This window comes from Balaenoptera borealis, assembly GCF_965194805.1.
Source record: "Balaenoptera borealis genome assembly, chromosome: 6".
Classification (NCBI taxonomy): domain Eukaryota; kingdom Metazoa; phylum Chordata; class Mammalia; order Artiodactyla; family Balaenopteridae; genus Balaenoptera; species Balaenoptera borealis.
Genome location: NC_138863.1, coordinates 9,497,138 through 9,513,884, shown reverse-complemented (window position 1 = coordinate 9,513,884; position 16,747 = coordinate 9,497,138). Strand labels below are relative to the sequence as shown.

Below are 16,747 nucleotides of genomic sequence, written 5' to 3'. Positions count from 1 at the left end.
CCAATGCAAGGGACACGGGTTTGAGCCCTGGTCTGGGAAGATCCCACACGCCACGGAGCAACTAAGCCCGTGTGCCACAACTACTGAGCCTGCACTCTAGAGCCCACGAGCCACAACTACTGAAGCCGGCGCACCACAACTACTGAAGCCCGTGGGCCTAGAGCCCGTGCTCCGCAACAAGAGAAGCCACCGCAATGAGAAGCCCGCGCACCGCAACGAAGAGTAGCCCCTGCTCGCCACAACTGGAGAAAGCTTGCAACAAAGCAACAAAGATCCAGTGCAGCCAAAAATAAATTTAAAAAAAAAAAAAAAAAAAGGTAATAAGCTTGTAGTGACCGAGTGCGGATTCTAAACCTCTAAATTCACACCCCAAACCCCTACAGCTGGTGTTTCCTTTCCCTACTACACATGCCTCCCTGGAAGTAAACTAACTACAGTGTCCGAACATGTTAAACAAGGCCTGATGTACAATGAAAAGTTCAAGTCTGCCCAGGATGACTCTTGAGATCGAAGACAAGGGCTCTGTTTATCCGTTGGTATATCTCCCACTGCATCCAGCTTTAGTGGCTGGCCCTAGAGCCTGGCTATAGACACCCCTCGAGAAGAAGGGACAGAGGGAGGACAAGGGAAGGGGAAGGGGGACCAGCCTTTATTTAGCTCAGTCAAATAAAAACGGAAGAATAAATTCTTTCCACCAACGTTTACGGAAACATTCAGCCAACCTCTTCCTTTGTCACGGGCCAGATAAATATTTTCAGCTTTGCAATCCATAGTCTGTTGCAACTGTTCCACTGTGCTGGTGGAGCCCATCAGCGGACAATACTTAAACGAACGGGCGTGGCTGTGTTCCATAAAGCCTGATTGACACTGGAATTTGAATTTCATATCATTTTCATGCGTCCCAAAATCTTATTCTTATTTTGATTTGTTTCCAACCATTTTAAAATGTTAAAACCATTCTTGGCTGGTTGCCTGTCTGCTGTCCGGTGCCTGATGCTCCTGTAATCCTGAAGCTTACAGCCCTTTCAGGGGTCCTGCTCTGCCCTCACTCACCCTGCTCTGCCCTCACTCACCCCTTTCAGGGGTCCTGCTCTGCCCTCACTCACCCTGGGGAGCAGGGAGGGGTGACTTAGAGAAGCCCCTCCTCTTAAAGACAACTGCACTAAGACTCACAGTATGAGTGTTGACCGAAGACAGGTCAGTGTTCAAATGAAGCAATGAATGAGTCCATAAAAGGCTAGGTGGCCAGCGCATGCTCAGTCCACATTGTTCTCTTACTGTTTTTGAGACCCACCTGGTAAGGGGGCTACAGAGGAGGAACTAACAGAAGTGAATGCTGTAGGGAGTCAGCACCAAAATCCGAGTTTTCTAGCATCTGATACATCACAACCAAAGAAATGAATCTCCACTGGTGGAATTTTAGTCTCTTTGGAAAACGGGTAGGAAAGAAAGAATTTTTTTTTTTTTTTTTTTTTTTTTTTGCTCCAAGGGAAAAACATGAAATAAACAAGAGTCCTCTTACAGATATGCACAATGGATACCTTTTAGTAGGTGTCTCCTCTTGGCCAGTCACTGGACTAGATACTTTTCTAAGCCACAAAAACCTTCAAGGTTGGCATCAGGGTCCCATTTTCACAGATGAGGAAACCACGCTGCAGAAAAACTAATTACTTATCCGAGGACACTCAGAGTCTACCCTAGGTCTGATTCCCACATCTGGACTCAACACTCCATCACATACCACCTTCGTGGAGACTTCAAGTCCACTTTGAGATGCAAAATCTTTGCCACTGGAGGAAAGTGTGGGCCAGAAATTCCAGGCTGTTTGAAACTGGATGCTTTGGGATGAGAAGGACCAAGAGCAGGTGGGACTGTATTCTTTTTCTCTGCCACAGGCCACATGTTGGGCAGGCTGTCAGGGGAGATGACCAGAGTCTAGCGGGGGCTTCCCTACCCTGGTCCTACAGTAGAATTACTTGGAGGGCATTTAAAAATCACAGGTGTCCAGGCCCCACCAATTAAGTCAGAACTTGGGGGATGTGGGACAGTGGGACGCAGGCACTCATTTTTGTTAAAGCTCCTGGGGGACTCTACAGGCAGCCAGGGTTCGGCACCAGTGTAGGTGAAGGAGGAAGGAGGAAATATAAAGAGATTCTATCGACAAACTTTACTGTGCTGTTGGACTTTCTGTCTGGGGGGCAACATTCTATGGTCCCTGCCTCTGGGTTAGGCAGCGCTGACCACAGCTGCCTCCTGAATCGGTAAGAAGATCTAAAAATACAGCTCAGCCATTCGGTTTTCTGACTCAAATACCCTTCGGCCTCAGATAGGTTTTATTTCCTGTTCGATGCCTCAAATGAGGGCATAAACAAAAGCATTTTGGATGGTACCGTGTCACATGAGAAGCTTAAGCAAAGAAGCTGAAGACAGAAATGTGTTTTTGTCAGCTGGCCAAGCGGAGAAAAATGATGTTTCCTAAGAATTCACCGGATAAACAGAATAAGAAAATCACTCCATTTTCATAATACCAAGGAAAGCAACTGTTTCTTTCCTTTATTAAAAGTGTTCAAAGGATTTTGATGAGCTTCATTCATTTATTTCAAAAGAAAACAAAGTCACTGAGAATTTTCTGAGAAATTATTTGTCTATTTCAGAATAAAAAGAACTATACGTTTATCAAAATTTCAGTACAATGAATTTTTTCATTTTTTAAAATTGATGTTGTAGCATAACTCATCCTAGTAGGGAGAAAAAGCTGAGTCTGCTCATTGAAGGAAAACAATCACAGACACTGAATAGACTGGTGTAATCATATTTTATATGAGAAACAGATAATCCTTTTCCTAGTAGTATACCTTGTATTTGTGCAACATTTTACTTTTTTTCAAAACGTTTTAAATTCATTCTCCCATCCTCCTTTATATTTATCGAAAAAAATTTCACAATGTCTCATTTATTAATTGCATCTTTTCTAAAAAGAAAATAAGACAAGCATTCTAGTCCATTTTGGAGATACGAACACTGAAGTCCAGGGATGTTCGATTGCTCTCCCAAGGTCACAAAAAGTTAGTAGAAAAGCCAGAGAAAGAAGCAACTTCTCTTGACAGCTAATATAGGACATTTTGCACATAACACAATGTGAGTTTGTGTGGGTGTGCATATGTGCAAAAAGTCCAGCAGAGAAGGCTGAAGCTGTGCAAAGAGCTAGAATTCTTTGTTGTTGTTTGTTAGCAAACCTCAGTCAAAAATGGATTCATCTGGGGCTTCCCTGGTGGCGCAGTGGTTGAGAATCTGCCTGCCAATGCAGGGGACACGGGTTCGAGCCCTGGTCTGGGAAGATCCCACATGCCATGGAGCAACTGGGCCCGTGAGCCACAGCTACTGAGCCTGCGCGTCTGGAGCCTGTGCCCCGCAATGGGAGGGGCCGCGACAGTGAGAGGCCCGCGCACCGCGATGAAGAGTGGCCCCCACTTGCCACAACTAGAGAAGGCCCTCGCACAGAAACGAAGACCCAACACAGCAAAAATAAATAAATAAATAAATGTATTTAAAAAAAAAATGGATTCATCTGAAGCAGAACCATTGTTTCAAGTTCCATGTTAAATCAAAGAGAGGGTTATAGAATCAGCTTAGTGGGTAAAACTACATAAAAAGCAGCTACACAAGCCCCTGTTTCCTCTAAGTGCGGAAATTGACACATTTTCATTCTAATCCCAAAGGATAAGATTCCTAGAGAACATGACATGAAAAAAACAAACAGGTGTCTGACTGCTTGAATATCTGGCAAAGAATTAATTCATTAAAAAACTGGATTAAAACAAAATAATAAAAATAATACAAATTTAAATAATCTCTACCTTTGATGGAAGGCCCCATGGAAGGGAGGAGTTCCTGTACCACTCACCCGAAAAGAAAAATTGGTCCAGCAGCTGCCACCTCTGATACCCGCCTGCTTCCCCCAAATGAAACAGAAAGGCAAGAACAGCAGCCTCAGTTTTTTTTAATTTGAAGTTTGAAGTCCTTTCAAACCCATCAGAAATACGTAGGCTTCTTTTACGTAGTGTCCATATGCTTGTCATCATGGTAAAAATAACTTCAGCCAGGACCTACAACTCTAACTCTGAGTGCAGGTCTTGCTTGGTGGGTAGCATAAGGGGAATCTGCTGTGTCTTTATCAGTCCTGAGGCTTTTCACTCCAGCTGGGCACAGCCAGCAAACTGTGTTTCAGAGCAAAACCAGGTGTTTTAAAGCAAACCCAGCCTCAGAAATCACTCCATCCCTTTTTTACTGATAAGACTCAAAGAGGTTACAGCGCTAGTTTAAGGTCACACAGCTAAAAATAACAGGGCCAGGACTGGACTTTCATCTCCACACCGTTCGGACTCTACAGCTCTACATCAAGCCAGCTAACTGGTTCAGATCCCACACTGACTAACAGGGTGACCTTGGGCCTGTCATTTAACTTTTCTGCACTTCATCTAAATAATGGGGATGGTTACAGCACCCAGCCCATAGGACACTATGAGGATTGGGGAGCTGTATCTGTAAAGCCTCTGAAATACTGCTGGCACGTGGCAAGTGCCTGAGAAAAGAGTTAGCAATCACCATCATCATCAGTCATCATGTCTCTGTAGGCTAGATTTCCATATACATTTTTATTTTTTTTAACATCTTTATTGGAGTATAATTGCTTTACAATGGTGTGTTACTTTCTGCTTTATAACAAAGTGAATCAGCTATACATATACATATGTCCCCATATCTCTTCCCTCTTGCATATACATTTTTTAGAATCCATTGAATGCTCATGATTTAATAGGTTTAAGTGTGTTAGAGGACTTAGAAAAGATGTATCTTAAGCATCAACAGGGGCTTGCATGGTTTGATCCTCTCACCAGCACCAAAGGAAAGAACACCTCGGCCTTCTAATCAGCTTGCCTCCATGTGGGCAGAAGGGGAAGAGGGACAGGTGTGGCTTAAAAGCTGTCAGCAGTCAAACATCAAAAAACAGAATCAGACTCCTTATCACCAACCTGGTGAGGCAGATCCCATCCTCGAAGATGGGAACCTGAGACTCGGTTTAGATCACCTGTCATAGCAGGTTCAATGCCAGCAGCTCAGCTTCAAACGCACACAGCCTCCTTCACACCACACAGTTCCCAGATTCTGTGGGTTCCTGTCGCTGGATGATACCAGAAGCACTGCCTGGACCCAGGGGCTTGCCCAGACGTCAGCCAGCTGACCAGGCAAAAGCTGAAGACAGCCTTAATCCATTTAAATCCCAATTAGTGGTTCATGGTTTTCTTAATTTTAAACACATACTGAAAAAAGGAGGAGGGGGAGGAGAAGAGGAAGGAAGGAAAGAAGGAAGGGAGGGAGGGAGGGGGAGGGGAGGGAGGGGAGGGAGGGAGGGAGGACTTCAGAGTTAGGTTCCAATGTTTTCATTGCTAACATTATTGTCTTTGTAGTTGGGGGAGGGGTGACACTTGCTGTCTACAGAATTCTCTTCACGTACAGGTAAAATTCCATTTTCAATTTACCCAGTGAGCATGCGATTCTGTTTCAGCAAGCACACTGTCTGCAACGGCTAACATCCTTTTCTCTTATCTGTAATTGAGTATGTGTGAGGGGTTTTTTCCCCTCTGTTTAACTTCTCTATTGAGATTGCCTTTTTCTCCCCACAGAAAATGAGTCTCAGGTGTCAATGCAAGAACATGAAAGATTAAATTAAAATGATCAGGAATCCATTTTTTATGGGTTTACTAGGCTCTGAATCATCTCAGTTTAAGTTCTTCTGGGTAACCAAGCTGGAACCAGATCAGGAACCAGATCAGGTTCCAAATTTGCTCAGCTTTCCCGTTAGAATTAGTTACTCCAGCTCTCTTCAACTCGGAACTCCGGACCCAGTATTGCTTCTCCTCAGGTGCGCAGCATTCACAGAGCTAAGACCGCCTCAGACAGGACCCAGAAGCCCGAATCTGTTTGGAACTAGTTGGTTCTGCAATATCTGTGTATTAGTTCATGACTCATTTCTGAATGAATACATTATATATCAAAACACTACTTAGGACAAAAAAATACTTATGCTTCTCTGAGTCATCTTTAGGAAGCAATAAAGAGGTCTTCCCCTTTCCTGAAGATTTCTTCTATTTTTAGAATCACCAAAAAAAAAAAAAAAGTCTCAGAGTTGGGTTAAATTCCCAATGTCCAGTCTTTCTTCCCATTTACTTAAAGTGATTTGCACTCTAAACTACCTTCTCCTGTCTGTGTCTACTACACCCTGAATCCAAATTGACTGTTTCTTTCAAGGACAGATTTCAGACATGTAACTATGAGAGTGGTTTGATAGGAGCATTCAGGCAACTCATTTCTTCAGTAAAAGTCATAGAGATCATCAGTCAACAGGGGAGATTAGTGAGCAAGATTTTGTCCTAATGGTTCCTACGGCTCCAACAGGCATTTCCCCGAAGAGTCCTCATTCCCCAATCTACTCCGCAGGGTCACACCACGCACTCATTATCCTCTTCCTCACCCTCAGCATCAGCTCCTTTGAGGGAATTAAAGCTTATTGGAACCAATTAACAAAGAAGAGCACAACGTTGAAAAGATAGATTCAGCTTGATAATTTGCTACTAATGAGGAAAAACAGATTCTAGGAAATAGCAAAAATCGTCTGTCAAGGTCAAGCTTCTCAATCCCATTTAACTCTATTAAAAAATATTGGCCTCTTACCCAAAGAAATAAAAGTGCATTTGAGCGTTTTCAAAGTAACTCTTGGGGCATTTTATCAAATTTATATGAAACAAACTCCTCCACTCCATATGTAAGAAAGAAAGCATCTGATCCCTTATACGTTCCACATTCACTTGGTTGAATTTAACAATTTCAGATAAATGCATCACTTGCCCTGCCCTGGAATAGAGACTTGGGGATTTTCTACCTGCACACACTGTGTGCCAAGTCGCCTACTGAAAATGTTGGTGTTCATAGGTTAGTAGGTTCCACCGAGCTTTAACAAACTTGTAAGCCAGCCTTGTCTACTATCTGCCAAATTCTCTTGGAAATCCCAAATCCACGGTTAGCACCTGGCCATCTCCCATCCCTCGCACGGCCCCACGCTTCCTTGAAGCTTCCCGGTGCCCAGCTCACTCCTTGGCTGCCTGCCCCAAACGTGCGCCTCCAGGAGCGTCCGGCCGGGAAGGCGACACACCAAGCCCAACTCGCAACGTCCCCTCCAATGCTTCCTGCTGCTCCAACACTTCCTCCTAAGCTCAGAAAGGGCCGGTCGCAGGCCGCGGGGCGGCAGCTGACCTCTCGGCCTCCGGCGGCTTTGTTAGAGCCCTCAAGGGGTTTGGAAAGGAAGGAAAATGCCCGACCCCTGGGCACGGAGCCCGCCACTCCCTGCCGCCCATACGGCTCACCCTCGACACACGCAGGATCCAGCGGGACAAGGAGCAGGGGCCACCTGGACATGAACCCCGCCAGGGACGCTCGGAGCTGGTCCCTCTGCGCTGCCAGAACGGGCACCAAGACCCGGCTCTAGCGGAGTGTGGCTCGGCCCGGGCCGAGATGGGCGCGCCACTTGGCGGCTAATGGTCGTGCCAGGAGTACCAGGGCTAGCTAGGGGGGCTGCCAGGCCATGGAGCGGCGCGCTCCGAGAACCCCGGGCCGGCACGGCCGGAGTACCAGGGTGGGCAGAGAAGCGACACTTGCAAGGTCGGCCAGGGGTCCGCGTCCACGTGAGCCGAGAGGCCAGATCCATCCCCTTCCCGAAGCAGGAGAAGCTCGTGTCAGGCACCCTGGAGCCCCGCACCGGGTAGCGCGCAGTGGCCGGAGGGGAGAGGCTACGGGTCCCCGGCCCGCGCCCCGCGCCGCGCCCGCCGCGTCCACTCACCTGGCAGTTGGCGCCAGAGATCCCGGCGGGGCAGGTGCAGCTGTAGCCGGGGTCGCCGGCGGCGGCCGGGGACTGCGGGCCGGGAGCGGGGCGCGGGGTGCACACACCCCCGTTCCGGCAGGGCTGTGCGCCGCACGGCCCCGACACGGACAAGGACGCGGCGGGCACCGGGCTGGCCAGACAGCCGCTGCGGGGCCCCGCGCCGAGCAGCAGCAGCAGCAGCAGGGCGGGCGCGGGCAGCAGCTGCGCACCGGGCGCCGGGGCGCGGCGGGGCAGCATGGCCGACGGAGCGGGCGCGGGAGCGGGAGCCGGCGCTGAGGCGCGGTGGCGGCCCTGGCGGCGGGAGCGGCGGTGCCGGCGTCGAGAACAGCTCCGCGGCGCCGGGCGCTTCCTGCAGCTGCGGGATCCGCGGTTCCCGGGGCAACGGCGGGCGGGGCTTGTGGGCGGGGCAAGCGGGGGCGGGGCTCCGGGCGTGCGGGGGAGGATAGGGTCGTGGGGACCCTTCCCCCACAAGGAACTGAGTCACGGGGAGCAGAAAGGCCGTCCGGGGCCCCCAGCTTTGAGGGGTGCGGTCAGACTCGTGGGTGTGTCCAAAAGAACCTCGAGAGGTCAGTGGTGGCGGCGCGGCCCCGGCGGGGAGCTAAGGCGAGGCTCGGGAAGGAAAGGGGGTGGAGGGGGTCAACGCAGGCGCGGGGAGGACTTTACGGGGCCTCCAGATGCGGAGCAACGCTGCACCCGCCAAGGGCCGGGCAGGGCCGGCAGGGGCGGGCGGGGGCGCGGCGCGGCGCCCGACTGGCAGGAGCTGCCCTCGGCCTCTTGGCGCAGAATCTGCGAGACCGCAGGGGGCCCGGCCTTACCTCATTCCCCGGGGCTGCTCCCCCCGCTCTCACCACTTCCCCAGCACACACAGCCCTCCCCGCGCCGCCTCCAAACCCTGGCGCCCAGACACCCGCAGAAGAGTGGGACTGGCTAAGAAGTGACCTTGCGTCTGCGCAGCGCGCCCCTGGGCCCTTGTCCTTGGTGCTGACCGAGAACCTCCCCTCTCGCGGGCCCTTCCCGGAGGGCGGAACCGGCCGCGCCGCTCGGAAGTGTCTGACTGTGGCGCGGGAGGGCTGAAAGAGGCCTCGGGATCAGAGTGTCTACACCCTGTCGCTGAACCGAGGAGGAAACTGAGGCCCAGACAGGCTGGACTGGACCCCAGTGGGTCACTTGACTGCCAGCCCAGAACGCTGTTTTCTGAAAGAGCAGTTCAGAAGCGCAGGTTCGAGAAGGCCCTGCTCGCGTTTACTATCGAGCTCCTCGTCGTTTGACAGCCAAGGAGGTCAGGCTCTGCTGAGGAAACGCAGCCCACCTCGTTCCCCCTCCCGACCTTTCACAACCTCTGCTATGTATAGGCTCCCAGGAACTGGTCACCCCGTCTTCAAGGCGACCACGTGAGAAAAGAAAATGGGACCCTCTTGGATTAGCAGTTGGCAAATTTTCTAGGGCGCACAAATATAGTTTTGTAAAAGCTGAGCAAATAAGAAAGTAGAGACTGCACATGAACGCAGCATGGAGATGCCACAGACGAGCAGCCAGGGGCTGATAGATAGAAAGTCTCCAGTGAAGACAGGAGCCAAACTGCACAGCCTCTCCCAGGCTCGCTCAGACACAGGAGCAAGTGTCAGGCGTTTGTGCTTTAGGAGATGCCTAAAATCCATGTGGCCATCACAAGAAATCACTGAAACCCAGACAGATCTGCATGCAGCGGGGAAATTCATACCTCCAAGGGGACCCAAACAGTTATTACATTTCCCTCACACCTGCTGTCTTCTAGCCCAGACCTCCCCTTCTTAAAAAATCTTAATTTTGTGCCACACCAGCACCCTCTGCTGGTACTTGTCTCATCAATCAGGTGTTTCCTCCACTTTCTGTGCCCCTGGGGTATGCATTCTTTCCTGAAACTAACCTTTCTTATCTTAAATCCTGGAATAATGGACTAGTGCCGCTCATTCCTTTCCATCAGCACACACACACAACAAAAGAAGCAAAATGAAGTGTAAGGAAGGTTGTGAGCTAATTAAAATCACACTTCTGTTTACTATATTTTTGCCTAACCACCTCCCTTGTGGGTGAATTTCATATCACTTTGAAATATGGAAGAACTAACAGTGGTTTGTTTTTTTTTTTGGATGCTGATTTCTGAATTTTCCAGCTAATGTTGAACCTTTAAAAATATATGTATTCTTTCTGTCTTTAATCTTTAAAAGGCGTATTATGAAAGAGACAATTCAAGACCATTTTTCTCCAAGCTAAAAAGGAAGACTAAATCTCCCAGCCCCCTTGGTTATAAGAGGAGCTATGTGATTAGTTCTGAACAATAGGACATGGTATTATGTGCCCTGGCTCCAAAACATCCACACAGTAAATACCATGCAAGCGTTCGCTATTATTATTGCTGTTATCACTCTCGGAGAAGTGGGTCTTTTCTTTGGTTCTGAAGGTTGATTTGGTACTTGGCTGACAGTTTCCAACCATCTGCAAGACCTCCAAATACCTAACCAGAGTCCAACTAATATATTATCATGTCTTATTAACCAAAGTTATTAAAATAATGTTGCCTCTGTGTTTAAATGCAAACTAAAAATTCAGTTATCCAGACCTTTGGTTCATATTATTCCAGACTTACAGAACATCAAATCTTCCCCCTAACCCACCTTATTTCCTTTTTTGATAGAGACCCTACTTTAATAAATCAAGGGCAAAATACCCAAATAATGTGTCTTTGCTGTGATTTCAGCAAAGACTGTTACAGAATTTCTCATGATCCCCTTATGGAGAAAGTGGACTTGAAACCATTGAACAACTGTAGTCTGAATGTACTAGTCAGTGAATCACTACCAGGCTAGAGGAAGTTTTTAGGGAAATGCCATAGACTCTCAAAATTTGGCAGCTAATACAATTCATACCAAAATCAAGATATAAAAATATTTCAACCAGTTAAAATGCTGAGCTAAAATAAAGAAAATGGAATATTAATGAACGACTGTATGTTTGGCCTTAACTGCTATTTGCCAATATTTCTACCTCTACTCCTTCCAAGAACTTCTTTGTAGGATTGTACTTTCCTGCCCTCTTGAAGTTACGTATAATCACATGACTTGTCTTGGCCAATGAAATATGAGCGGCAATAACATGCACCACTTCTAGACTGAAGCCTTTAAAATTCAGTGCATGACTCACGTGACCATGGTGACCATCAAGATTCCAAAAGGTGGAGGCGGTGTCCCTGAGGGAGGGCAGTGTGGTGAAGCAATGGGAGCCTGCAATGGACATGTGGTGTAAGACATAAACCATTGTCGTTTTAAGCCACGGAGCCCCAGTGGTGTTAAAAAACTCCAGACCACACACGAGAAAGCGGCAAGGCAGGGACTGACTGTTCCCAATGAGCCATGCAGCTTGACCTGCTATCTCACGTGTGCTATTCCTGCGAGATAGAAGGCTGGATCCAATTCGGGATTCCAGGGCCTCTGAATTTGATGGAACAGAGACATTTTAAGAGACAATTTGGCTCATTTTTTTCATGGATGTACTCCAGAGTTATAACTCAACTGCAGCATCCTTTAGATGTTACAAAAATGTTACAAACCAATGCAAACATAACTGTCTTTATGTTTTGCTTTTTTGTCACAACAGGAGAAAAACATCTTCCCAGGCCAGCCCAGGTTCGTGGGCAGCCATTTGGGAAGCACTGGCCTCAGTGAGAGTAACATTCCTTCTAATAATGAGGTTCCTATGCTCTGTGACCCCCAGAGCATCCTGTGGGAATGCCAGCCTGATACACGGTGTGATGGTCCATAGACTAAGAATCTCATATTTAGAAAAAACCACAAAAGTTACCCGGTATCATCTCCCAGAATTTGAACTAAGATCCAAAGAGGAACACTGCATGGGGTGATATACCACCTTCAGCTCACCTGGAGTTCCACACGTGCTAACATACAGGCATAGCGCCTTTCATTGCACTTCACTTTACTGTGCTCCACAGATACTGCGTTTTTTACAAATTGAAGATTTGCGGCAACCCTGCTTCAAGCAAGTCTATTGGCACCGTTTTTCCAACAGCGTTTGCTCACTTCCTGTCTGTGTCACATTTTGGTAATTCTCGCGATATTTCAGACTTTTTCATTATTGTTATATCTGTTATGGTGATGTGTGATCAATGATCTTTGATGTGACTACCATGACTCACCAAAAGCTCAGATAATGGTTAGCATTTTTTAGCAATAAAGTAATTAAGGTATGGACTTTTTTTTAGTCGTAACGCTATTGCACACAATAGCATAGTGCAAACATAACCTTTATATGCACTGGGAAACCAAAAAATTCCTGTGTCTTGCTTTATTGTGATATTCACTTTATTGTGGTAGTCTGGAATGGACCCACAGTAGCTCAGAGCTGTGCCCATGTGCATCTATCAATGATTTAGCACCCACCTTCTCCCCCAGAGCACCTAAGCTTTCTGCAGTCGTTGGCAAGTTGGACTCTTTGCCTCTCTCTGCACCCAGAGTTGCCTGTAGATGGTGACGTCATTACTGCTCCCTCTTCCCACATTCAGTTACCCTCTAAGGTTATAAGGGAACATTCTCGCCCCCTGCAAAGGGTGGGTCTGGGTGCCGGATTGAAGCTGGAGTCAGCTTGAAAGAAAAACTCAGCCACACGACCCAGACAAGGAACACATTGCCTCACGAAAATGTTCTGCCATAGAGAACAGCACCAAACTGCCTACTCAGACCAGAACAGTTGTATCAGGACCCATGATGATGTTGGGCAAATTAGACTCTTTGATCTTCAGATGCCATGTGATATGGAGATAGAAAGACCTGTGTTGGAGGAGGTCATCCAGGGGACGTGACCGCAGGTTGACCTGTGAGTCGTACCCAGGCAATCAGAGGCTCCTCACCCCCTCCCGTCCTTGGAATGTACCCTCCACCCACCCCCACAGGGAGCTGTTTCAAGGACGGAGACTTGAGAGAAGAAGGTGGTGTTGAGACCATCTGGACTGAATATGTGACTAAACCTAGTTAAGGCCTCTGTATCAACTTTTAAGATTCTGGTGGTAGATACAGGGATCTACTTTGTCTTGCGGTGCCCAAGACGTGCCTCATATATAAGTTCCTCACTTATTAACACTGCCATCCACCAATCTGGAGTGGTCTGCCTCGCTTCTCTGTCTTGCCTTGCCCTCTGTGTTATAGGGCCAGTTTCAGATTTCACCCAGGAAGTCGCTGAGATTTTGAACCAACACCATACTTTATAAAGATCTTGGAAGAATTCAGTGGGATGATAGTGGTGATGAGTAGAGTATGTACTGGGCATTAATATTAGTATATTTTACGTATTATCTCATTTAATCCTAATGCCAGCACCATGAGGTAGAAACTAGGATTTGTGCCCAATTTTAAAAGGACAGAATTGAGTAGCAATGAGGTTAGGTAGAAGGACCTCTGCCCAGGGATGCAGTACATGGTGGGTCCTGACTGGCACCAACTCTTCGATGTGGTCCTGTCCAGGCATAAGCCTTTCAGAAAACTTGATGAGAAGGGCTCACTGCATTGGGACCAGGAAAAAAAAAATGTTCTAAAGTCACCCAGCAAGTAGAGTGGCCGGGAGTCTGGAGGAAGAGTCTGCACTTTGAAGCAGTACTCTGCATCTGCTCTATGAATCTCCTGCAATGCAGGGCTGATACTTGGTAGATGCTGCAATGCATGTGTATATATATATATATATATACACATATATATATGTATGTATATAATGCACGTATGATGTATGCATCATATCTATATGTGTATATGATGTATGTTTCATATATGGATAGTTGATGTGTATTATGTGTGTGATGTGTCCTGTGTCTATGATACATACTGTGTATACATACCGTGTGTATGTATCATGTATATGTATGAGTGAATATACGGTATGATGCGCAGTGACTGCTGGACTTTGGTTTATTGTTGAGGGAGGCTCTTGAAGGTTTAGTTTTGTTGCTCACTTGCGTTCCTTGTAAGGTGCACTACCGCTCCTGACTTGTGGAATTATGGGATGTGAAAATGGGATGGGACTTTGACAATCTTTTCTGAAGAGGAAGATGAAGCATTGAGAAAACAAACCACTGCTCCAGGCTGGGCAGCAGCAAACCTGAATGAGATCCCAGCCCTCTGAATTCCACAGTTTGTGCTCTTTCAGTAAGGCTCATACTGCCTCTCCTCCGCCCCTAGTGTCTCCTACATAAGAGGCAATCAAATCAAAAGGCAGTGTAAAAATGTGAATACCAAGTACATGGGACTTTTATGTGCCTTTGAAGAGTCTTCACAAAGAATAAATATGATTTGCATACATTCCAGTCACAAGTACCAGAACTACTCTCTTATTCCTTTAATTAGTAGCATGCTTTTTGTAATTCGTCATTTAAGTGTTTTAGCATATATATCCAGGTTGTTTTACTCTGAATTATCCTTGAACAATTCCTAAATGCTGTGTTTAAGATATGTTCACATTTACTTTCTTCCCTGTACACTTGCCCTGATTTGAATTAAACTGCTATTCTAGCAGCTGTTTAAAACAGTTTTAATTTCTTTTACATTATTACTCTAATATTGATTTGATCTAGGACAAGTTAAATGAGAAGTCTTGAATAAAAAGACAGCAAGGAAGCATATCTTCCCTCTATAAATATTTCATAAAGCACTTCAACTATCACCAAATGGAAATCAGATCTTTTCACGAAAACTCCTGAGAACCTGAGAACTATGTCAAACTCAATAATTGTTTTTAGTTCCAACTTTTGGTTATTAAGAGAAATGTACCATACTGGAATACAGGACTGTTTTCAAGAAGGAATCCACATCCACTGGCTTGAAAATAAGGAGGTTCAATTGAAGACCTCCCCTTTGCTCCTGAATTCACTCCAGGACCTTGAACTAGAACACCATGAAATAGCTCTAGTGCATTCCCCAGTGGCAATGGAATTGCCCACATTGGCTTTGCTGACATTAAAAAAATTTCCTGCTTTTATTTCCATATGGAAGATGTTTTTCTTAATGACTTAAACAAATTAGGAGTTTATTCTCCCACATGAAAGGAGTCTGGACATTGTCAATCCAGAGCTAATAAGAGTTCTCCTGATGACCCACACAAGTATCAGCAGAGAAACTTCCTATGTGCACTGCAAATGCAGCTAGAAATGTCCAAGCTGGATTATTGCTAACTGTGCCTGGGGTGGGTCTGTTGTTTTCTCCACCTATTACCCCTCCTTCTTTTGGTAACTGGGTCCCAATTTTGCTTTGGGGGAACCAACCCTATCCAACTCTGAGTTCATGTACTTCAAGTGAAACTGACCCCAAGAAAACATAGAGGAAAATCTTCTTGACAATGGTCTTGGCAATGATTTCTTGGATATAACACTAAAAGCACAGGCAACAAAAGAAAAAATAGACAAGTAGGTCTATGGCAGATGGAAAGGCTTCTGCACAGCAAGGGAAACAATCAACAAAATGAAAAGGGAACCTATGGAATGGGAGAAAATATTTGCAAGCCATATATCTGATAAAGGGTTAATATTCAAACTATATAAGGAACCCCTGCAACTCAATAACAACAACAATAATAACAACAACAAACCCAAATAACCCAATTTTAAAATGGGCAGTGTTATTGAATAGATGCAGTTCTCAAAGAAGACACACAAATGGCCAGCAGGTATATGAAAAGGTGCTCTACATCACTAATCATTAGGGAATGTCACATCAAAACCACAATGAGATATCACACCACACCTGTTAGGATGTTTAGTATAAAAAAATAGATAATAAGTGTTAACGAGGATGTAGAGAAAAGGAGCCCTGGTACACTGTTGGTAGAAACATAAATTGGTATGGTCACTATGGAAAACAGTATGGATGGTCCTCAAAAACTTAAAAATGGAACTACTATATAATCCAGCAATTCCCCTCTTTTGGGTATATATCCAAATGAATTGAAATCAGGATCTCAAAGAGATACCTGAATTCCCTGTGATCATGGTAGCATTATTCACAATATCCAAGACATAGAAGCAACCTAAATGTCCATCAACAGATGAATGGATAAAGGAAATGTGTATATATATAGACACACACACACACACACACACACACACACACACACACACACTGGAATATTATACAGCCTTAAAAAAAAGAACGAAATCCTGTCATTTGCTGCAATATACATGAACATGGGGGACATTATGCAAAGTGAAATAAGCCAGACACAGGAGGACAAATACTCCATGATACCACTTATATAAGGAATCTAAAATAGTCAAACTCATAGAAGAAAAGAGTGGAATGCTGGCTGCTGGGGACTGAGGGGAGGAGGAAAAGGGGAGGTATTAGTCAAAGAGTACAAAATTTCAGTTATGCAAGATGAATAAGTCCTAGAGATCTACTGTACAGCACAGAGCCTATAGTTAACAAGTCTATATTGTATACTTAAAAATTTCCTGAGAGTTGCTCTTATGTTAAGTGTTCTTATCAATAATAATAATAAGAGGACAGGAGGAAACTGTTAGAGGTGATAGATATGTTTATGGCATAGATTGTGGTGATGGTTTCACAGATATATACTTATCTCCAAACTCATCAAGTTGTGTACAATAAACATGTACAGCTTTTTGTATGTAAATCATACCTCAATAAGTGGTTTAATAAATCAATAAATAAGAAACTGACCCCACCCCCAGATCCAAGAGTGGTCATGTGATCTAGGCCTGAGCAGTCCCCTGGTAACAGAGATCAGCCCATAGCTGGGCATATGACCCCAGTCCCATTC

At 45.9% G+C, this 16,747-nt stretch overlaps 1 protein-coding gene across 1 annotated transcript in view; it reads right to left on the bottom strand.

Annotated features, from left to right (window-relative positions):
- DNER (delta/notch like EGF repeat containing) overlaps positions 1-8,260 on the bottom strand; it is a 327,914-nt gene extending 319,654 nt beyond the window's left edge. Inside the window, exon 1 of the mRNA XM_082396186.1 lies at positions 7,895-8,260. Within this exon, the coding sequence (XP_082252312.1) occupies positions 7,895-8,173 (279 nt within the window). The 5' untranslated portion in view covers positions 8,174-8,260. The remainder of the gene's footprint in view (positions 1-7,894) is intronic.
- Positions 8,261-16,747: the final 8,487 nt, after the last annotated feature.